General features: G+C 45.6%; 1 protein-coding gene across 1 annotated transcript in view; it reads left to right on the top strand.

The window, feature by feature from the left end:
* The window catches only part of NSD2 (nuclear receptor binding SET domain protein 2), a 505,993-nt gene that overhangs the window by 297,520 nt on the left and 185,486 nt on the right, over positions 1-22,987 (top strand). The window contains exons 13-14 of the mRNA XM_030191106.1: positions 2,253-2,453; positions 15,648-15,827. Of these exons, the coding sequence (XP_030046966.1) occupies positions 2,253-2,453; positions 15,648-15,827 (381 nt within the window). The remainder of the gene's footprint in view (positions 1-2,252; positions 2,454-15,647; positions 15,828-22,987) is intronic.

Consider the following 22,987-nt stretch of genomic DNA (forward strand, 5'->3'; position numbering starts at 1 on the left):
AATACTGGATAAGGCTGGCTGCATAGGATCAGTTAAAGCACAGATCATTGGTGCTGTCTTATCTCCACCTGCTGGCAGATTGGCATAACCCATTAGTCTGGACTGATCCTTTGGAACAAAAGGAAAGAAAATTATCTGGTAAGAACTAATTTTTCCATTGCTATCATCTCTGGTATATCACTGTTGCTGTGGGCCAGGACACATATCAAACCTTAAATAAATTACTCTAAAAGATCAATAAATAGAATGGCAAACTTGTCTCTTAATTCCTCTTACTTAAATAGCACCTCCTCAGTCATCTTAATTGCAAAATGTCTTTCCGAATCCATTTTGTCCCCAAAGTGTTCACATAGTCAGCTCATATTAGCTGCTTTAATTTTTCTTTTTGCAAATAAGAGATCAGTACAGTGCAGCCTTATTAACCATATTTATCTACTTTCAGTGCGCTTGACCCATCTATTAAAACAGCTAAGCATGACATATTAGATGTCTTATCCTTTATGAGAAGAATTTACTATGCACATCCTTGAACTTTATTTTTCTCATGATTTTTGAAGATGAGGCCACATGAAAAGTTTGAATCTGGTTACACTGTGATAATTGGGTCCATGAAGTACACAATTGTGTACAAAAATTTGCGCACCCCTGGTTAAATTGTATGTTTCGATAAATTCTTAAGAAGAAGCTGGCATAACCTCTACATGGTTCAAACTGCTTCATCACCTTACTCTTGCCTTTAATGTAAGTTTTAAACATGACTATTTTTAACTGAAAGAAAATCTTTTTATATTTATTTTATTTTTTTAAGTGAATAACATCCTTGCAGCTGATTACTATTTTATCTTTAAAGTTTTTAATAAGGCCTAATATTGATTGACTCAGGCCTTCAGCTACAAATAAATATTCTGACACTAATCTCAAGTTGTTCTTTCTATTATTAGCTATTAGGGGCATCTCTTACCAGATATCAGCATTTGAAAATGAAGATAATTCACTCTTAGAAAGCAGGGGATGGCTATAAATTTCGGTGCTTTAAGCTAGCAATTTTAACTACCAAAAACATTGTTAAGAAATAGAAGTTACATGGGTCTGTTGAAGTTCAGGCAAGATCTGGAAGTTCTAGAAAATCCTCTGATAGAGCTAGCCAAAAATAGGTCAGATTTACAAAACAATTTAAAAGATCACTGTAATCAATCTGTTGAAAACAAAATTAGTTAACAGTGAAGTAGTTGTCCACAGTACAGCACTGCTTACACAATGAGAGACTTAACCAGAAGCAGACCTTTTCTATAACCACCTCATCATCATTTTAGGCATACGAAAGAAAATCTTTAAGCATAAATCTTTTTAGAAAAGTTCATTGGCCTGATGAAACAAATATTGAACAACTTAGCCACAATCTCACATGATACATTTGGAGAAAAATAAAGGGTGAAGCATTTGAAGAGTACCTCGCCACCTGTTAAGCATAAGGTAGATCTATTATGCATTAGAGTTGTATGGCAGTCAGTGGCACAAGAAACACTGTGCAGGTGGAAGGATGAATAGATTGAACTAATACCAAGTATCTTAGAAATTAAAGTTCCATAGTTGGTAAAGCAATTGAAATTGAAAAGAGGTTGCATATTTCAGCAAGACAACAATATGAAATATACTTAGTTCAACCATGAGGAAAGAAAAATGAAGATTTTGGAACAGCCTTCACAATCCCAAGGTGAATATTGTTGAAAAACTAGAGAGAAATTTCAAGTATGCAAGGGGACGTAGATACTTTTGAGTTAGTTTTGGAATGAAGAGTGGAAAATATATATTTGCTGTTGGAATAAAAACTATTAGCTGGTTACAGGAAACCCTTGGAAGCTGTTATTCTGCCAAAGATGTTAAACTCAGCAAAGTAGTGATTGTATATTAAAAACTGAAGAAAGATAACATGTTTTAACTTTGACCTACGTAAGGGTTGTGTCAGCTTGTTGTCAGTAAATCTCTAAATGGACAAAAGTTTGACTAGGGTGTCTAAACTTTGTGTACATATATAACTGGTTGAGACAAGTGGTGTTTATTTCTAAAACTATATATCCCACCTTCATTTGTCACCAACAACAAACTGGCTTACAAAATTAATATTGTTATGCAACACAAAATAATTAAAACTAAACCTGTTAGTAGTTTCTTACTGTTAGACATGCAAAAACAAAATAGGCTTTAACAAAAGTAGCAAATCTATATTTTAAATGTTGTCTTTTTATTCCTAGGAGTTCACACATGCTTTGTCTGTAAAGAGAGGAAGCCAGAAGTAAAGCGCTGTATTGCATCTCAATGTGGAAAATTCTATCACGAAGCTTGTGTTAAAAAATATGAACTTACTGTATTTGTCAATAAGGGATTTCGATGTCCTCTTCACAGCTGTGTGAGCTGCTATGTTTCAAATCCCTCCAATCCAAGAGTAACAAAAGGTACACAGAACTTCAATAGATTTTTTTTTTTTAATTCCTTTAGGGCAACAAATGTTTGTTCCCCCAGTACAATACGCTATCTTAAGTTGTGTGTGTGTTTTTTTTAATGTGTTTAAGCCAATGTTTAATCCATGATCTTCAAACTTATTTACATATTACTTGAAGGTCCTGATCTCATGGAAAATTTAAAGAACTGAATTATAGATGTTTGTTTTCTACTAGTAGATTTCCATTATTGCCTCAGATTTGTATCTTCCTGGATGAGCTCTGACATTTAAGAAATCATTTAAGCATTCCATGTGCTGGACCTGAACCGAAATACTGCTAAGTGATTTCTGATTATCTTATTCTAATTTCTCAACTTTTGGGCTATAGGTTTAGCTATATGATATTCTCCTTAATTTAATGCTTATTGCTTAATTAATTTGTCCTGTGAATCTGTATTGTGGTGCACTTCTCTGTCTTCTAACCCTGCCTAGTTATATTCTAGTGGAATTTGAAAGTTAAATCAACTGAAAATTCTGTGATCAGACTGTAGCATTCTGGTCATACCTAGAGAATGTGTTTTGATACAGCACTTGGCTGACTCACTGGGACTTATAGTCCCACCCACCCCAGGGTTTTCCAGTCATAATATAGAAAAGCCAAAACTCAGTCACACACAGGCGATCTTGCAGACTGTTAACCCCATCATAGTGCACCTGTTCATACCCATTTCAACCAATCAGAATGACTTTTATTCTCTGTAATAATTGTGGTGCTTTAGTTTCAAGGCCAGTCATCTGGAGACATAAGGCTTGTCCTATCTGTCTTCAGCTTGCTAGTTTAAAACAGGAGCTAAATAAAGTAACATAGTAGATGACGGCAGAGAAAGACCTGCACAGTCCATCCATTCTGCCCAACAAGATAACTCATATGTGCTACTTTTTATGTATACCTGACCTTGATTTGTATCTGCTATTTTCAGGGCACAGACTGTAGAAGTCTGCCCAGCACTAGCCCCGCCTCCCAACCACCAGCCCTGCCTCCCACCACCGGCTCTGCCACCCAATCTCCGCTAAGCTTCTGAGGATCCATTCCTTCTGAACGGGATTCTTTTATGTTTATCCCATGCATGTTTGAATTCCGTTACCATTTTCATCTCCACCACCTCCCGCGGGAGGGCATTCCAAGTATCCACCACTCTCTCTGTGAAAAAAATTCTTCCTGACATTTTTCTTAAGTCTGCCCCCCTTCAATCTCATTTCATGTCCTCTAGTTCTACCGTCTTCCCATTTACGGAAAAGGTTCCTTTGCTGATTAATACCTTTCAAATATTTGAACGTCTGTATCATATCACCCCTGCTTCTCCTTTCCTCCAGGGTATACATGTTCAGGTCAGCAAGTCTCTCCTCGTACACCTTGTAACGCAAATCCCATACCATTCTCGTAGCTTTTCTTTGCACCGCTTCAATTCTTTTTACACCCTTACCAAGATACGGCCTCCAAAACTGAACACAATACTCCAGGTGGGGCCTCACCAACGACTTATACAGGGTGATGAAAACCTCCTTTCTTCTGCTGGTCACACCTCTCTCTATACAGCCTAGCAACCTTCTCGCTACGGCCACCGCCTTGTCACACTGTTTCGTTGCCTTCAGATGCTCAGATACTATCAGCCCAAGATCTCTCTCCCTGTCCGCACATATCAGACTCTCACCGCCTAACACAAACGTCTCCCGTGGATTTCTACTCTTTAAGTGCATCACTTTGCATTTCTTTGCATTGAATTTTAATTGCCAAACCTTAGACCATTCTTCTAGCTTCTGCAGAACCTTTTTCAAGTTTTCCACTCCCTCCCGGGTGTCCACTCTGTTACAAATCTTCGTATCGTCCGCAAAAAGGCAAACTTTACCTTCTAACCCTTCAGCAATGTCACTCACAAATATATTGAACAGAATCGGCCCCAGCACCGATCCCTGAGGCACTCCACTACTCACCTTTCCTTCATCTGAGCGAATTCCATTAACCACCACCCTCTGGCGTCTGTCCGTCAACCAGTTCCTAATCCAGTTCACCACTTTGGGTCCTATCTTCAGCCCATCTAGTTTATTCAAGAGCCTCCTGTGGGGAACCATGTCAAAAACTTTGCTGAAATCTAAGTAGATTATATCTATAGCACGTCCTTGATTCAATTCTCCAGTCACCCAGTCCAAGAATTCAATGAGATTCGCTTGACACGATTTCCCTTTGGTAAAACCATGTTGTCTAGGATCTTGCAACTTATTGGCTTCCAGGAAATTCACTATTGACTGGCAAAAGTACATATGAGAATGGAGCAGATAAAGCACCGTTCACGGAAGAGAGTGTGTATGAACAACTTAAAAATCTAAAGGTGGACAAGGCCATGGGACCGGATGGGATTCACCACAGGATATTGAGGGAGCTCAGAGAGGTTCTGGTGGGTCCTCTTAAAGATTTGTTTAATAAATCCTTGGAGACAGGAGAGGTTCCGTGGGATTGGAGAACGGCGGATGTGGTCCCTCTTCACAAAAGTGGTGATAGGGAAGAAGCTGGAAACTACTGGCTGGTAAGCCTCGGTTCGGTTATTGGAAAAGTAGTGGAAGCGATGCTGAAGGAAAGGATAGTGAATTTCCTGGAAGCCAATAAGTTACAAGATCCGAGAGAACATGGTTTTAACAAAGGTAAATCGTGCCAAACAAATCTCGTTGAATTCTTTAACTGGGTGACCGGAGAATTGAATCATGGACGTGCTATAGACGTAATCTACTTAGATTTCAGCAAAGCGTTTGACATGGTTCCCCACAGGAGGCTCTTGAATAAACTTGACAGGCTGAAGATAGGACCCGACGTGGTGAACTGGATTAGGAACTGGTTGATATGGTTGATGGACAGACGCCAGAGAGTGGTGGTTAATGGAATTCGCTCGGAAGAGGGCAGGCTGAGTAGTGGAGTGCCTCAGGGATCGGTGCTGGGGCCAATTCTGTTCAATATATTTGTGGGTGACATTGCTGAAGGGTTGGAAGGTAAAGTTTGCCTTTTTGTGGATGATACTAAGATTTGTAACAGAGTGGACCACCCGGGAGGGACTGGAAAACTTGAAAAAGGTTCTGCAGAAGCTAGAAGAATGGTCTAAGGTTTGGCAATTAGAATTCAATGCGAAGAAATGCAAAGTGATGCACTTAGGGAGTAGAAATCCACGGGAGGCGTATGTGTTAGGCGGTGAGAGTCTGATATGTACGGACGGGGAGAGGGATCTTGGGCTGATAGTATCTGAGGATCTGAAGGCAACGAAACAGTGTGACAAGGCGGTGACCGTAGCTAGAAGGTTGCTAGGCTGTATAGAGAGAGGTGTGACCAGCAGAAGAAAGGAGGGGTTGATGCCCCTGTATAAGTCGTTGGAGAGGCCCCACCTGGAGTATTGTGTTCAGTTTTGGAGGCCGTATATTGCTAAGGATGTAAAAAGAATTGAAGCGGTGCAAAGAAAAGCTACGCGAATGGTATGGGATTTGCGTTACAAGACATACGAAGAGAGACTTGCTGAGCTGTGAACATGTATATCCTGGGCTCAGTGTGGCTTACAATACATTGTAAATGATGGAAATACGATTTGTTACAACTCAGTTATGGATTACATTATGAGAAGTTATGCGTGTGTGCCTGTAGAGGTGTCGTCTTCAAGGTGTAGGTTGTCTCCTATTATGTTTGAGGCAGAGATGCATGTGTTCGAGATGAAGTCCATGAGTTGCATTTGGGAATCTGGCCATTTTCCTGGTGGTCTGTAGAATAGGATTGCGTTAAGGTGTCCTAGTAGGTTTGGGTGAGTGATTCTTATCGAGGCAAATTCGAGTTGTGGAGAGGTGGATTCACCCGTGATTGTGATGATGAATTCAGGTTTGTAGATTATGGCTATTCCGCCTCCTCTTTTTCCATTTCTTGTCCAGTGATTTTTGGGTGATTTTGTATTCTGGTGGGCATGTCTCTAATATGGCTGGGTCTGTAGGACTGTGGAACCAGGTTTCTGTGATGAATAGAAGGTCTAAATTATCAGTGGTTATCCTCTCCTTCCTCCATTCCAGCTAAATATATCTTGTACAGATTGGATTGCACATAACATCTGCCCATCTATTTCCTTCTCCAATAGTCACTGATCCCGCCTTTACATCTCCGTACCCCAGCATCCGTCCTTCTGCCTGTCTCAGCGTCTCTCGTATATATACCTTTGCTTTTCCTGGCCCCAGCACCATTTACCCCCTTCTCCTAGCCACGCTCTTCACCCCCTAGCCCAGCTCCAGCATCAACCCACCTTTCTCACAGCCTGCTGTGGTGCTGGCAGCAAAGTGAGATGAAGAAGCACAAAACTGCAGCACCAATTGCACAAGTTTCTGCCACTGCAAAGGCTGGGCCAGTGAGGAAGACTTTCGGCACCCTTAAACTTCACCTCAGAGCTTCATTAGCATTCCCGTTACGCCAGCCCTGCCTATAGCAAACCAAAACATATGAACTTTAGTAGAACTCAAATTGAGATCTTTTCAAGACCGTGCTACAGAAAAGAAAGGATAGATGAAGTGGACACATTATAAAGTGCAAAGGTTTTGTCCTGACTCAGAATGTGATGGTTGATGATAATAATAATAATAATTAGAGGGAAATGACGACAGTGGATAAGATGGACAGCTGAGGGTCTATCTGTAGCCTGAGCAAGCCCTTGTGAGTGACCGCTTGTGTGCTTAGACAGCTTTTGGACTTTAGCAGTGCTCTGGGGTGTATCGGTAGATGAGATGGTGGCCAGAGAGAAGAACGAAATGGATAAACCAGTATCCCAAATCGTGAAGATGATTTTGACATGAGGGCCACGTGGCGGGATGATGGTAAGCAGGCCTGCAGGTGGCAGCTGAGATTGAGGCTGAGAACCCTTACTCGCTGATCTGGTACCAGATGGAGAACGTTATAAAAGCTGGTTTAACTTCATGGATAGCTGAAATGAAGCAGGAGATATTTTCTGTAAAGGAGCAAATTAAAGAGGCAGTGCAAGAATTAAAGGTGGACTAAACGAAGATTAATGCCCGTATTGATAGGGTTAAGGTTCAGATGGCTATATGTGAGGAGGTAGCGGTGGCTCAGAGAGGCCTGGAGGACTTGAATGCTGATAATCAGGAGTTCATAAACAAAATCGAGGACCTTGGAAATTCGAATGCGCCAAAATAATTTGGGGGTGTGAGGGGTTCCTGAAACAGCGGACAACTGGAATGTGGAGGAGAGCTGTGAGACTGAGTGCAAGTATAGGGAGAAGAGATGACTGGAGGTAGTTGAATGGAGCAGAAGACTATGGAGAAGGTGAGCGATAAAGGAAAGGGGCAAGTCTTTGATGGAAGTAAGAAAAGGTAGAAATGGGGGAGGTAAAATAGGGATTAAGAGCCTAGATAAGGGGGTGAGACGAGGTGAAGAGAAAGATGACTGATGGGGACGGAACTGGGGTTGGGAAGGGGGAATGAGCACAGCGTGAAGAGATGAGGATCTAGAAAGTGGGTTAAAGGCTGGAGAAGGAATGAGGCAGAGGTGGGAAATGGGAAGACTTAGGGAAGTACGAGCAAGAAATGGAAAGCTGTTAAGTAACTGAAGGTGAAAGGAGAAGTCTGAAGACTGGAAAAGGAAGGAGCAGGCATGAATGCAGTGGCAAATGAAAGAAGTATACTCTCCTCATCAATGTCTTAGCCCACTCAGGCTTGGGATGTTGGGAGGTACTTTTGGTAGCAGTCAAGGAAGAACCAGTGCGGCATACAGAGAGCAGTGGGAGATCTGCTAGTGAGGACTGCTGTCTCTCAAATTACATTCTTCGCCCTGGAACTTGATTAGAACATCAAGGGTAGGAGTTAATGTGGTAAGCTGCAGGATAGCCTTAGGGGAGTCGCCATCGGTAAACGCACAGTTTCCAGTTGGCTAGCAGATTGCATTTCATTCGCTTATGCCCAGGCTGGGCTGACTCTGGCAGGTGATGTCACGGCTCATAATTTCAGAGCCATGGCTGCGTAAGTGGCTCACTTAATCAGCCTCAACTGAGGAGATTTGCAAAGCTGCAATGTGGTCTTCAGTCCACACATTCACATCTCAGTACTGCCTTGAGCAGGATACCCGACGTGGCAGTCGGTGTTACAGAATCTTTTGGGGGTATAGAATCCAACTCTACTCCAGCCCCCCCCCCCCCCCCCCCCCCCCCCCCGGGCCCGTTTTATTCTGTTCCAGGTTGCGCACTCAGCTAGATTCTATTTAGTTTTAGGTTAATCTATGTTCTTGCCGTTGCAAGTCCCAATTGACCACTGTTTATTGTGTTGAGTGAGCCTATATGCTAGGGATACCCCACTTGTGAGGATTATTCAGCCTGCTTGTCCTCGGAAAAAGCAAAGATACTAACCTGTAGCAGGTATTCTTTGAGGACAGCAGACTGATATTCCTCACAAACCCACCCACCTCCCCTTGGAGTTGTCTTCTCTATCTTTCTTTCTTGCTCTTGATTGAACTGAGGGGCACGGCCTCACGGTAGGGCACTTGTGCATGCACAGTCAGATGCACGTCACATTCAGAAGACTGCCAGCAAACTTTGTTATTTTGCTGTTTTGATTGCTGGTTCCCAGGCCAGCGCAGATCGCTGACCCCACTTGTGAGGATTATCAGCCTGCTGTTCTCAGAGAATACCGGCTACAGGTAACTATCTTTGCTTTTTTTCTTTATTCAAGATGGTCTTGAAATATAATATTTGGAAACATTTTAGGCAGAGGAATAGTAACTTAGTAGTTAATGAAGCAGATTGCAAACCAGTAAGGCCAGGATTCAAATTCCACTTCTACTGACACTCTTAGTGATTTTAGGCAAATAACTTTCATCTTCCATTGTCTCAAATATAACTTAGAAATTTATTTGTTCCTTACGTGTGAGCCTTCAGAATATAATTGTAATTCTCCGAGGACAAGCAGGCTGCTTGTTCTCACTGATGGGTGACGTCCACGGCAGCCCCCTCCAACCGGAAACTTCACTAGCAAAGGCCTTTGCTAGTCCTCGCGCGCCCATGCGCACCGCGCATGCGCAGCCGTCTTCCCGCCCGAACCGGCTCGTGTTCGTCAGTCTTCTTTTGTCTGCGCTCGGGACGGTCGTGTTTTGCCGCCGTTTCGTGCCCCTCAAGTTGACCCTCGCGCGTCTTCGCAATTTTCGTAAAAAAAAAAAAAAGAGACCTTTTTGTCTTTGTCCCTTCCCGTGTGTCCAGTTTGTTTTCCCCGGCGTAAGTTTCCTTTCGCTATCTGGGTAGGCTGGTTTCGTGGCCTCGGTACGGGTTTTTTCTCACTCCCTTATTTTTGGTGCCTTCGTCGCCATCACGAATTTTGATTTCGCCGGCGTGATTTGTCCGCCCATGTCATCAGTCTCCCAGCGGCTTCAAGAAGTGCACCCAGTGCGCCTGGGTAATCTCGCTCACTGATAGGCACGCTTCGTGTCTTCAGTGTCTGGGGGCAGGGCACCGCCCGCAGGCCTGTAGTCTTTGTGGTCTTTTACAGAAGAGGACTCAGGAAGCGAGATTGGCCCAGTGGAACGTGTTGTTCTCGGGCTCTTCGTCGTCGACAGCACCGGAGGCATCGAGTGCATCGACGTCGACAGCATCGAAGTCTTCGACCTCGGCATCGAGGTTTCGACCCTCTGCATCGGAAGGCTGCGTCAGTGGTACCGGGACCTCCGCTGTTGCTGATGTCGTCGGACGGTGGTGCTTCGATTGGAGTGCAGGTGAGGGCTGTCCATTCCCCTGCTGGTGGTGGTGAGCCTTCGGGTGGGTCTCCTGCCCTGAGGGCTCCTGCGGTACAGCCCCCCGAGACCAGCCTTCTTCGGCCTCGGCCTCGAGGAAGTGACGGCTGGATTCTACGTCCTCCTCGTCGGTATCGGGAAGCTCCGGTGACATGCTTCGTTTGAAGAAATCAAAGAAGCATCGACACCGGTCTCCTTCCCGCATCAGTACCGAGAGCTCTGGGTCGCCGAGGGAGTCGGCACCCAGTAGGCATCGGCACTGAGAGGATCGCTCACCCTCTGTTCAGGAGGTGTCGATGCGCTCCACCTTGGACAGCCCGGAACCGCCTCCACGCCCAGAACAGACTCTGACATCGACACCTGCATCGGCTTCCATGTCTTTCTCCACAGCCGCTCTGCACGAGAGTCTCCGGGCCGTTCTCCCAGAGATCCTGGGAGACCTGTTGCGCCCTTCCCCTCCGGTACCGGGGGTGCTTGCGCCACCGGTACCGTCGAGCGAGGCGCCGGCTGGCCCTTTGCCCGGGGTGAGGTCTCCAACATCGGTACCGCTTGCGGTACCGGTGGCCGCCGCCTCCCAGGAAGACTCCCCGACGACGTCGGTGGAGGGAGCTTGGCCGGTGCTGGCGAGGGAGTCTACCTCTCGACGCTCCCACCATGGCCGTGTTTCCACGGAGTCGAGTTGGGCACGGCTTCAGACACAGGTTCACGAACTTGTGTCTGATACCGATGGTGAGGCCTCGTGGGAGGAGGAGGAGGACATCAGATATTTCTCTGACGAGGAGTCTGATGGCCTTCCTTCTGATCCCACTCCCTCCCCTGAAAGGCAGCTTTCTCCTCCCGAGAGTCTGTCTTTTGCGGCCTTTTTCCGGGAGATGTCTACGGCCATCCCCTTCCCGGTGGATGTGGAGGATGAGCCCAGGGCTGAAATGTTTGAGCTCTTGGACTATCCTTCTCCACCTAAGGAAGCGTCCACTGTACCCATGCATCATGTCCTAAAAGAAAAGACATTGCTGGCGAACTGGACCAAGCCTTTAACTAATCCCCACATTCCCAAGAAGATCGAGTCCCAGTACCGGATCCATGGGGACCCAAAGCTGATGCGCAATCAGTTGCCTCACGATTCTGGTGTGGTGGATATGGCCCTAAAGAAGGCTAAGAGTTCTAGGGAGCATGCTTCGGCGCCCCCGGGCAAGGACTCTAGAACCTTAGACTCCTTTGGGAGGAAGGCCTACCATTCTTCAATGCTCGTGGCCAAGATTCAGTCCTACCAGCTCTACATGAGCATTCACATGCGGAACAATGTGCGTCAGTCGGCGGGCTTGGTGGACAAGCTCCCGTCTGAGCAAGCCAAGCCGTTTCAGGAGGTGGTCAGGCAGCTGAAGGTGTGCAGAAAATTCCTGGCCAGAGGGGTATATGATACCTTTGATGTTGCGTCCAGGGCCGCTGCTCAAGGTGTGGTGATGCGCAGACTCTCATGGCTGCGTGCCTCCGACCTGGAGAATAGAATCCAGCAGCGGATTGCAGACTCCCCTTGCTGAGCGGACAACATTTTTGGAGAAAAAGTCGAACAGGTGGTAGAACAGCTCCACCAGCGGGATAACACTTTCGACAAATTCTCCCGCCGGCAGCCTTCAGCATCTACCTCTTCAGGTAGACGTTTTTATGGGGAAGGAGGACTGTTCCCTACTCTTCTGGTAAGCGTAGGTACAATCCTCCCTCTCGACAGCCTGCGGCCCAGGCTAAGCCCCAGCGCGCTCGCTCTCGTCAGCAGCGTGCGCCTCAGCAAGGCCCCACAGCTCCCCAGCAAAAGCAGGGGGCGAGCTTTTGACTGGCTCCAGAAGAGCATAGCCGATGTCAAAGTGTCTGTGCCGGGCGATCTGCCGGTCGGGGGGAGGTTGAAAGTTTTTCACCAAAGGTGGCCTCTCATAACCTCCAACCAGTGGGTCCTCCAAATAGTCCGGCAAGGATACACCCTCAATTTGGCCTCGAAACCTCCAAATTGCCCACCGGGAGCTCAATCCTTCAGCTTCCAGCACAAGCAGGTACTTGCAGAGGAACTCTCCGCCCTTCTCAGCGCCAATGCGGTCGAGCCCATGCCATCCGGGCAAGAAGGGCTGGGATTCTATTCCAGGTACTTCCTTGTGGAAAAGAAAACAGGGGGGATGCGTCCCATCCTAGACCTAAGGGCCCTGAACAAATATCTAGTCAAGGAAAAGTTCAGGATGCTTTCCCTGGGCACCCTTCTTCCCATGATTCAGCAAAACGATTGGCTATGCTCTCTGGACTTAAAGGATGCTTATATACACATCCCGATACTGCCAGCCCACCGACAGTATCTTTGATTTCGTCTGGGCACACGTCACTTCCAGTACTGTGTGCTACCCTTTGGGCTCGCCTCTGCGCCCAGAGTGTTCACGAAGTGCCTAGCTGTGGTAGCAGCAGCGCTTCGCAGGCTCGGAGTGCATGTGTTCCCTTATCTCGACGATTGGCTGGTGAAGAACACATCCGAGGCAGGAGCTCTACAGTCCATGCAGATGACTATTCGCCTCCTGGAGCTACTGGGGTTTGTGATAAATTATCCGAAGTCCCACCTTCTCCCAGTACAGAGCCTCGAATTCATAGGAGCTCTGCTGGATTCCCGGAGACGAGGGCCAACAATCTGCTGTCCCTCGTCTCCCGGGTACGAGCGTCCCAGCAGATCACAGCTCGGCAGATGTTGAGATTGCTTGGCCACATGGCCTCCACAGTCCATGTGACTCCCATGGCACGCCTTCACATGCGATCTGCGCAATGGACCCTAGCTTCCCAGTGGTTTCAGGCTGCTGGGGATCTAGAGGACGTGATCCACCTGTCCACGAGTTTTCACGAATCCCTGTATTGGTGGACAATTTGGACCAATTTGACTCTGGGACACCCCTTCCAAATTCCTCAGCCACAAAAGGTGCTGACTACGGATGTGTCTCTCCTGGGGTGGGGAGCTCATGTCGATGGACTTCACACCCAAGGAAGCTGGTCCCTCCAGGAATGCGATCTGCAGATCAATCTCCTGGAGTTACGAGCGATCTGGAACGCTCTGAAGGTTTTCAGAGATCGGCTGTCCCATCAAATTATCCAAATTCAGACAGACAACCAGGTTGCCATGTATTACATCAACAAGCAGGGGGGCACCGGATCTCGCCCCCTGTGTCAGGAAGCCGTCAGCATGTGGCTCTGGGCTCGCCGTTACGGCATGTGGCTCCAAGCCACATATCTGGCAGGCGTAAACAACAGTCTGGCCGACAGGTTGAGCAGGATTATGCAACCTCACGAGTGGTCGCTCAACTCCAGAGTGGTGCGCCAGATTTTCCAAGTGTGGGGCACCCCCTTGGTAGATCTCTTCGCATCTCGAGCCAACCACAAGGTCCCTCAGTTCTGTTCCAGACTTCAGGCCCACGGTCGACTGGCATCGGATGCCTTCCTCCTGGACTGGGGGGAAGGTCTGCTGTATGCTTATCCTCCCATACCTCTGGTGGGGAAGACTTTGTTGAAACTCAAGCAAGACCGAGGCACCATGATTCTGATTGCTCCTTTTTGGCCGCGTCAGATCTGGTTCCCTCTTCTTCTGGAGTTGTCCTCTGAAGAACCGTGGAGGTTGGAGTGTTTTCCGACCCTCATCACACAGGACAAAGGGGCGCTTCTGCATCCCAACCTCCAGTCTCTGGCTCTCACGGCCTGGATGTTGAGAGCGTAGACTTTGCCTCTTTGGGTCTGTCGGAGGGTGTCTCCCGTGTCTTGCTTGCTTCCAGGAGAGATTCCACTAAGAGGAGTTACATCTTTTTATGGAGGAGGTTTACCGTCTGGTGTGACAGCAAGGCCTTAGATCCTCGCTCCTGTCCTACACAGACCCTGCTTGAATACCTTCTGCACTTGTCTGAGTCTGGTCTCAAGACCAACTCTGTAAGGGTCCACCTTAGCGCAATCAGTGCATACCATTACCGTGTGGAAGGTAAGCCGATCTCAGGACAGCCTTTAGTTGTTTGCTTCATGAGAGGTTTGCTTTTGTCAAAGCCCCCCGTCAAACCTCCTACAGTGTCATGGGATCTCAATGTCGTTCTCACCCAGCTGATGAAACCTCCTTTTGAGCCACTGAACTCCTCCCATCTGAAGTACTTGACCTGGAAGGTCATTTTCTTGGTGGCAGTTACTTCAGCTCGTAGAGTCAGTGAGCTTCTGGCCCTAGTAGCCCAGGCCCCTTACACCAAGTTTCATCATAACAGATGTTCTCCGCACTCACCCTAAGTTCTTGCCGAAGGTAGTGTCGGAGTTCCATCTGAACCAGTCAATTGTCTTGCCAACATTCTTTCCCCGTCCTCATTCCTGCCCTGCTGAACGTCAGCTGCACACATTGGACTGCAAAAGAGCATTGGCCTTCTATCTGGAGCGGACACAGCCCAACAGACAGTCCGCCCAATTGTTTTTCTTTTGATCCCAACAGGAGGGGAGTGGCTGTGGGGAAACGCACCATATCCAGCAGATTGCATTTCCTTCACTTACGCCCAGGCTGGGCTGGCTCTTGAGGGTCATGTCACGGCTCATAATGTCAGAGCCATGACTGCGTTAGTGGCCCACTTGAAGTCAGCCACTATTGAAGAGATCTGCAAAGCTGCGACGTGGTCATCTGTCCACACATTCACATCTCATTACTGCCTACAGCAGGATACTTGACGCGACAGTCGGTTCGGGCAATCAGTGCTTCAGAATCTGTTCGGGGTTTAGAATCCAACTCCACCCCCCTAGGCCCATGTTTTATTCTGTTCCAGGCTACACTCTCAGTTAGTTGGATAAGTTTTTAGGTCAATCTCAGTTATGTCCTCGCCGTTGCGAGGCCCAATTAACCATGTTTGTTGTTTTGAGTGAGCCTGGGGGCTAGGGATACCCCATCAGTGAGAACAAGCAGCCTGCTTGTCCTCGGAGAAAGCGAATGCTACATACCTGTAGAAGGTATTCTCCGAGGACAGCAGGCTGATTGTTCTCACAAACCCGCCCGCCTCCCCTTTGGAGTTGTGTCTTCCCTTGTCTTTGTCTTGCTACATATGGGACTGACGAACACGAGCCGGTTTGGGCGGGAAGACGGCCGCGCATGCGCGGTGCGCATGGGCGCGCGAGGACTAGCAAAGGCCTTTGCTAGTGAAGTTTCCGGTTGGAGGGGGCTGCCGTGGACGTCACCCATCAGTGAGAACAATCAGCCCGCTGTCCTCTGAGAATACCTTCTACAGGTATGTAGCATTCGCTGTTTGTGTTTGTTAGGTACTATAGATCTCTGTTTCATGTTATCACCTAAACTTTTTATTTTTTTTTTTTTGCTTATTTTGAACACTGGAATGGAACTTGATCAAGTTTATTGCACTGAGTATTGTGTATTTATGACAGGCAAAATGATACGCTGTGTTCGCTGCCCAGTTGCGTACCATGGAGGTGATGTTTGTATGGCAGCAGGATGTTCAATGATTTCTTCAACCAACATTGTCTGCACCAACCATTTTGCAGCCAAGAAGGGAATCAGTCATCATGCGCATGTCAATGTGAGCTGGTGTTTTGTGTGCTCCAAAGGTAAGATGACTTTGCATACTCTGCATATAAATAAAGCGTCATTTTAAGTTCTATAACACTTTTTATAACACTATTTATCAAGATGTTCATGAGTCTTTTATCAAAATATATTTCACCACAAATTAATCCATTTAGTTAATATACTTATGTTAAACACAGCAGGACCAAGTATATTTAATTGTTGAACTCTTTCCTTTTTGTCTCCATTTTTCATCAGTTCTTCTTTTACTAAATCTACTTTGGTCATTGATAGGAATAATGCATTTTTATTTTGTTTCCTTTAGCTCACTTTTTCTATGGACAAGCAGAATATGAATTCCTCACTGATGGGTAGTTTTTGACAAAAGCCTGATGAAGTGGCGAGTGTAATTCTCTCAGAACAAGCAGGCCATATTCTCAGATGTGGGTGACGTCATCCACTTCGCCCAGTGCGGAGCTTAAACAGTTAAAAATAGCTTTTTTGAGCATGTGCCGTGTTCCCACAGTGCATAAATGAGTGCCTTCCGTCCTGCTGCAAGAGTGTGGGACAGACACCCATCTTTACCCTGGTAGTTTAGCAGTCTGTCTCTGTGCCAGCACCCCAGCCTTTCCCGATGGCCTCTCTTAATGAGCGCATCCAGGCCATGCTCTCTGAGCTCATGGTGGGGGGTTTTCAGCAGTATGCATGGACATCTGGGTTGCATCAGCACTGCCACTTCCTGCTGCCTCGCAAGGCCCTCAGCTGGCAGTGAGGTCTCCAATGCTTGTGGCACTGCTATCAACTGCTGCTTGTGTGGGCACACCTCTCGAGGTTGATGGAGGAAATTTCACTGGAGTTGAGATTGGAATCCATTCCTTGATGCCCTTCTCAATAATACGGCTTCTCTGTTTCAAGGCAGGCTTGGTCTTGACCCTCCCTTGAGGAGTTTTTCACTGATAGTGATGAGGATTGCTCATGGGAGTCTGATGAGGATCCACAGTACTTCTCGGAGGAGGAGTGCTATGGCATCCCATCTGACCTCTCCCAGAGGAAAGGAGAAAGTCTCCACCTGAATGCTGTTCGTTTCCAGGTTTTGTGCAGGAAACAGAGACTGCCATTCCCATTCGTTTGGAGTTGTAGGACGAGCCTAGGACTGAGATGTTTGAGGTCATGAACTACGAATCTCCTCCTAGAGAGGCTACTACTACTACTACTATTTAGCATTTCTATAGCGCTACAAGGCGTACGTTGCGCTGCACAAACATAGAAGAAAGACCGTCCCTGCTCAAAGAGCTTACAATCTAATAGACAAAAAATAAATAAAGTAAGCAAATCAAATCAATTAATGTGAACGGGAAGGAAGAGAGGAGGGTAGGTGGAGGCGAGTGGTTACAAGTGGTTACGAGTCAAAAGCAATGTTAAAGAGGTCGGCTTTCAGTCTAGATTTAAAGGCTGTGACAGATGATCTTGAAAGATGATCAGGTGAAGAACTGGGAGTCCTCTCTGTCAGTCACTGTCCTGCCCAAAAAGATAGGACACCATGTATCAGATCCATTGCTCCCCATGGTTTGAAAAGCCTCAGTTCCTCATCCTCTGGTGGAGGAATCCACACTCCAAAGAGCCATATCTCCAATCACAATTCCTTTAAGTGTCATTGTGCGTCAGCTTCCATCATCTAGAGGGCTTCATGGCCTGGAGGAGCATAAGAAAGTTCAAATAGGTCCGATCCATTTGCATTGGCACTGGAGACCTCCCATGTGATAAGGACCTTCAGCGGTATGCAGATTATGTTGCTCACCCTTGAGGCCAGGCGTTGATGGAGGGCATCATGATGTCCATTGACAAAACTTCTCGAAGTCTTTGAATAGTGATTTATTAGGATTTCAGTGCTGTACATTAAGCAGAGGATGAGAATTGTCCACACTGGTTCTTGTAAGAGTATAATGCTGGCAGTCTGGAGATACTGGCAGCTGGATGCATTCTACTGAGGCATCTCCATGTGGAGCACCTCTCAAGCTCTTCAGTTCCATGGAAGGTTAGACAGCCTCCAAGGGTCCCATTCAGGCTACAGTTCCACACCAGATGCTCAAAAAAAGAATTGCTCCTACTGTAGGCCACTATATCTCAGTAGCTGTTGAGGAGCTGGAGTGAAGGATCAAGTATGTACTGTTAATTCCTGCCTCAATACCTTGCATTATCACTGGAATTGAGGCAGGCTTTCATATAGCCCATTCTTGAGATTCATACCCTGCCTGAAGCTTCAACATCAATCAACACCACAGCACTGAAGTGTATTGGTGCGGGTTGTCTTGATGTTTATTTCTAGTGAACTGGAGCAGGAAGCTGCACCAAGTTACTGATCTGCATCATAATGTTGTCTAAAAGATAAGGGATGTCCTTGTAGAGGCCTTGTCTGTTAGCTAAGCCCATACGCTGAGTTACCACACAGAATATGAGTGCTCCTGAGGATCCCTTATAGATCAGTGGACTTCTCAGAAAAGGTGTTTGAAAAATGGCCAAGACTATTCAGTTTTCTTTAGAGAAAGAAGATGAGCATATAAGAATCCAAGAAAAGCCATGCTGAATCAGGCCAAGGTACATCAAGTTCAGCATCCAAACTGCACAAGTAGTTGTGGATCACAAATACCTAGTACATCCCTAAAGGTTGATCTATTTCTCATAGTTCATTTCTAGGGATGAGCACTGGCTCTCCAAAGACTACTTCGCTAATAGTTTTTGTGGACTTATTCTTCAAAACAGCCAAAACCGCCTTTGTATCCTGTTATGTTAGTTACCTTGACCATATTCTCCAGATTCCACAGCTTATTTATGTGCTGCATGAAAAACAACCCAGTACTATTTGTGTTCATTCTGCTGGTCATTAGTTTCATATTTTTCTCATGTCTTTGTGTTTTTTGAAAAATTAAATAATTTCCTATTTAACTGTTCCACTCCACTCATAATGTTATAAACTTCTGTCTTATCTCCCCTGTCTTTTTTCCAAGCTGAAGAGCCCTAACTTGTTAAGCCTCCCTTCATAAGGGAGGTGTTCCATTCCTTTTGTCATTGCCATCACCCTTTTCTGAACATTTTCTGAATCAGAGCAGATATGCTGGGTATTGTTGAGTTTCTAAAGTTCCCCTTTCCCATACTCCCAAGGAAGGTATGATAGTGCCTGTGCACAAGATCCTGTAAGGGTGTACATAAATATAGGAGACCCCCTTCTTTGTATAGCCTCTTACAAGGTGGTCTGTGTATAGTGGCTAGAAGGCTTCCTGACTAATGGGGAAACACCAACCCCAGTATTACATTCTGCCCTTCGGCTTAATATATCCTCTGTGAGTTTTCATCAAATAGTTAACTATGGTAATAGCAACTGTATAAACTGCAGGTAATTAATTGATTATTTTGATTTGGCTTATACCCTGTTCATTTGTAGTCCAAGATGAGTTACATTCATTCAGGTACAGCAGGTATTTTTTTGTCCTAGGGGAACTCACAATCTGAGTTTGTACTTAAGGCAATGATGGGGGGGGGGGGGGGGGCATTATTTATTTATTAGGATTTATTTGCCGCCTTTTTGAAGGAATTCACTCAAGGCGGTGTACAGTAAGAATAGATCAAACATGAGCAATAGACAATTACAACAGTAAAAATATTCAAAAACAGTACAAAGTATGGCATGGTATACTACTTACAATGTCAACACAATACGTAATAGAACATTATAATTGATAGTGAAGGGTAAAGCAAAGATGTAACATATAGATAGGTAAGAAAGTAGGAAGAGTTAGAAAGTAAGGTGATTGATTTAAAGAAAGTTGCACATGAGGTTAGAGAAATGGTTAAGTATTATCTCAGCTAAGTAGGAGTGGATAAACATGTCCTGCTGCAGTATATGCAGCCTGAGTCACTCGTGTGTGTGAGTGAGACTAACGAGTTAGTTACTTCTTCCATTAAAGGCCTGGTTGAAGAGCCAAGTTTTCACCTGCTTCCTGAAGTAGAGATAGTCTTGTGTTAAGCACAGCCTTTCAGGCAGTGCATTCCAAAGTGTGGGGGCTACTCCGGAGAAGGCTTGCTTGCGGGTATCACATCGTATAATGTGTTTTGGAGAGAATGTGGTTAGTGAAAGTCCTTGGGAAGACCTTAGTGTCCTTGGCAGTATGTGGAGGATCATCCTATTTTTCAGGTACTCTGGGCCATTTCCTTTCAGGGCCTTGAAGATCAGACATATTTTAAATTTAGCCTTGTATTGGTAGCCAATGAAGGTTTTGCAAAAATGGTTTGATATGGTCACGTCGCTTGCAACCTTCTGAGTCTTGCTGCTGCATTCTGAATCAACTGGAGCTGTTGCAGGCCCTTTGTAGTCAGACCATTGTATAGTGCATTGCAGTAATCCAGTCTTGATGTTGTTATGGCATGTACAACTGGGATAAGATTTACCTTCTCGATGTAAGGAGAGAGGCAGCATAGCTGTCGCAAATAGTAGAAGCAGCTCTTGAAGGTTGGTTGGATTTAGGGAGTCAGAGTAAGTGTTGAATCTAACTGTATTCCAAGGTTCCTGACTTTTGATTTGAGGGGGGAGTTCGTACTTCCCAAAAGGGATTTTGATGTCAGGTATCTCCACTTGTGTTGGAGACCCAGAGAAGCTCGGTTTTACTTGGGTTCAAGCAGAGTTTGTTGTGTTTAGCTCAATCTTGAATTGATGTTAGGTAATCAGTTTATTCAAGGCTGTAGGTAAGTCAGGTTCAATGGGTATGAGTAGCTGCACATCATCCGCATAGATGTAAAACTGTATGTCCAGTGTCCGAATCAGCTCAGCTAGTAGCTTGAGGTAGATATTGAACAGAATAGGTGACAGTATCGATCCTTGTGGTACCCCGCAGATCATTGTCCATGGTGATGATGAGTTGCTGCCAAACATTATGGATTGTTGCCTGTCTGATAGGATCTGAACCAAGCAAGTACTGTTCCATTGATACCTGTTTGTCAGTCGTGCTAGCATGATATCATGATCCACAATGTCAAAAGCTGCTGAGAAGTCAAGCAGTACTAACATCGAGGCGAATTCCTTGTCTCAGTTTCTGTGAAGATCATCTAGTAGGGATACGAGGACCTTTTCTGTACCATAACCAGGTCTGAATCCAGATTGACATGGATCTAGCCAGTTTCTCTTTTCTAACCACACAGACTGTTTGTTCTATGATTTTCCATAGAAACGGGATGTTGGATACTGGCCTGTAACTTTCTAGTTTCTCCTGGTCAAGGTTGTTTTTCTTCATAAGTACATAAGTAATGCCACACTAGGAAAAGACCAAGGGTCCATTGAGCCTAGCATCCTATCCACGACAGCGGCCAATCCAGGCCAAGGGTACCTGGCAGCTTCCCAAATGTACAAACATTCTATACATGTTATTCCTGGAATTGTGGATTTTTCCCAAGTCCATTTAGTAGTGGTTTATGGACTTGTCCTTTAGGACACCGTCTAACCCCTTTTTAAACTCTGTCAAGCTAACCGCCTTCACCACGTTCTCCGGCAACGAATTCCAGAGTTTAATTAAGCGTTGGGTGAAGAAACATTTTCTCCGATTTGTTTTAAATTTACTAAACTGTAGTTTCATTGCATGCCCCCTAGTCCTAGTATTTTTGGAAAGCGTGAACAGACGCTTCACATCCACCTGTTCCACTCCACTCATTATTTTATATATCTCTATCATGTCTCCCCTCAGCCGTCTCTTCTCCAAGCTAAAAAGCCCTAGTCTCCTTAGTCTTTCTTCAGTAGAGGGTGGACCACTGCCCTTTTTAATGCTGTTGGTAGCTGCCCATTAGAAAGAGAGGTGTTCACAATTTTTGTGGCGCCTTCTATGAGGCCCATACTTGCCTGCTGCACTATCTTTGATGGGCAGGGATCAAGGGAGCAGGTAGTTGGTCAAAGGTCTCTTAGGATTTTATCAAGGGTCTCTGTCATTGGGTTAAAAGTATCCCATCTGTCTGTGTCAGGAGGGGGGGTTTGTTCACCCCTGGTTGACTGGTTGAGGACTGGGTGGGATTGCCTGTGAATCCTAGCGGAGACTTTTAATTTTGTTGGCAAAATATGCAGCAAAATCATGCAGTTCAGTTTAGACTGGGCAGGCTGGTTCTGTTGTTGGGGCTGCAATAGGCTGTTTACTATACTGAACAATTGCTTGGTTGAATTGGCAGCCTGTGCAATGCATTGAGAGGACTACTGTTTTTTGGTTGCTATTAAGGCTTGGTGGTACTTTGCCATGTGCTTCCTACAGTTTAGTCTGTCTTCATCCAGGCAAGATTTGCACCATCTCCTTTCAAGTTTTCGTCCTTCACATTTAAGGATCCGAAGTTCTGGAGAAAACCAAGGTGAGCGTTTGTGAGTGGGGCATATAAGACCTTTTTTTTAGTGGTGCTGTTTTCTCTAAGGTCTTGGCTAAGTGTGTATTCCAGATGTCAGCTTGTTATGACACTGTTGTTGTCTTTTCATCCATATGTGGATAGTCCAAGGCCTCTAGGAAATTCTGAGCGGTCAGCTTTTTTTTTTGTCTCTAATCTCCTTCCAAACTCTGGGAGGTGCTGTTTGTTTTAGGTGGGCATTTCGGGAGAATTTAATTAGAAAATGGTCTGACCACGATAGGGATGTTATTTCAATACTGTTAATCCCAGAATTTTTGGATATCCACACCTTTGTAGAATACCAGGTCTAGTATGTGACCCTTCTCATGGGTTGGAGAATTGATCACCTGTGTATATCCTGGTGCTGTCATTGTGTCCAAGAAGGCAGCTGTGGTGGTATCTAGGGTTTTGATGTGTAGATTGAAGTCTCCCATGATCACCAGGCTAGGGTAATTCAGGGTCACTTGAGTAATCAGGTCTAGGGTTAAGCGACTTGCCCAAGGTCACAAGGAGCTATAGTGGGATTTGAGCCAGGCTTCTCTGGTTCTCGTCCTACTGGTCTAACTGTTCTTCATGCAGACTCTTGGTTGATTGCAAGTGTATTTTGGAAAGGTTCCGCAAAATTAATGCACCAACTATTCAGTTGTTTAATAGGAGTCATTATAAATTATCCCAAGTTCCACATAAGTCCATTACCTCTGCTAGACAAGGCTCAAGTAAAAGCATTTCTTCCTTGGGTAAGGATAATGTATGTTATGCTTGTTGGGCCAAGTGACCTCAAAAGTTTATGTAACTT

The sequence above is a fragment of the Microcaecilia unicolor genome, chromosome 2 (genome assembly GCF_901765095.1).
Source record: "Microcaecilia unicolor chromosome 2, aMicUni1.1, whole genome shotgun sequence".
NCBI lineage: Eukaryota > Metazoa > Chordata > Amphibia > Gymnophiona > Siphonopidae > Microcaecilia > Microcaecilia unicolor.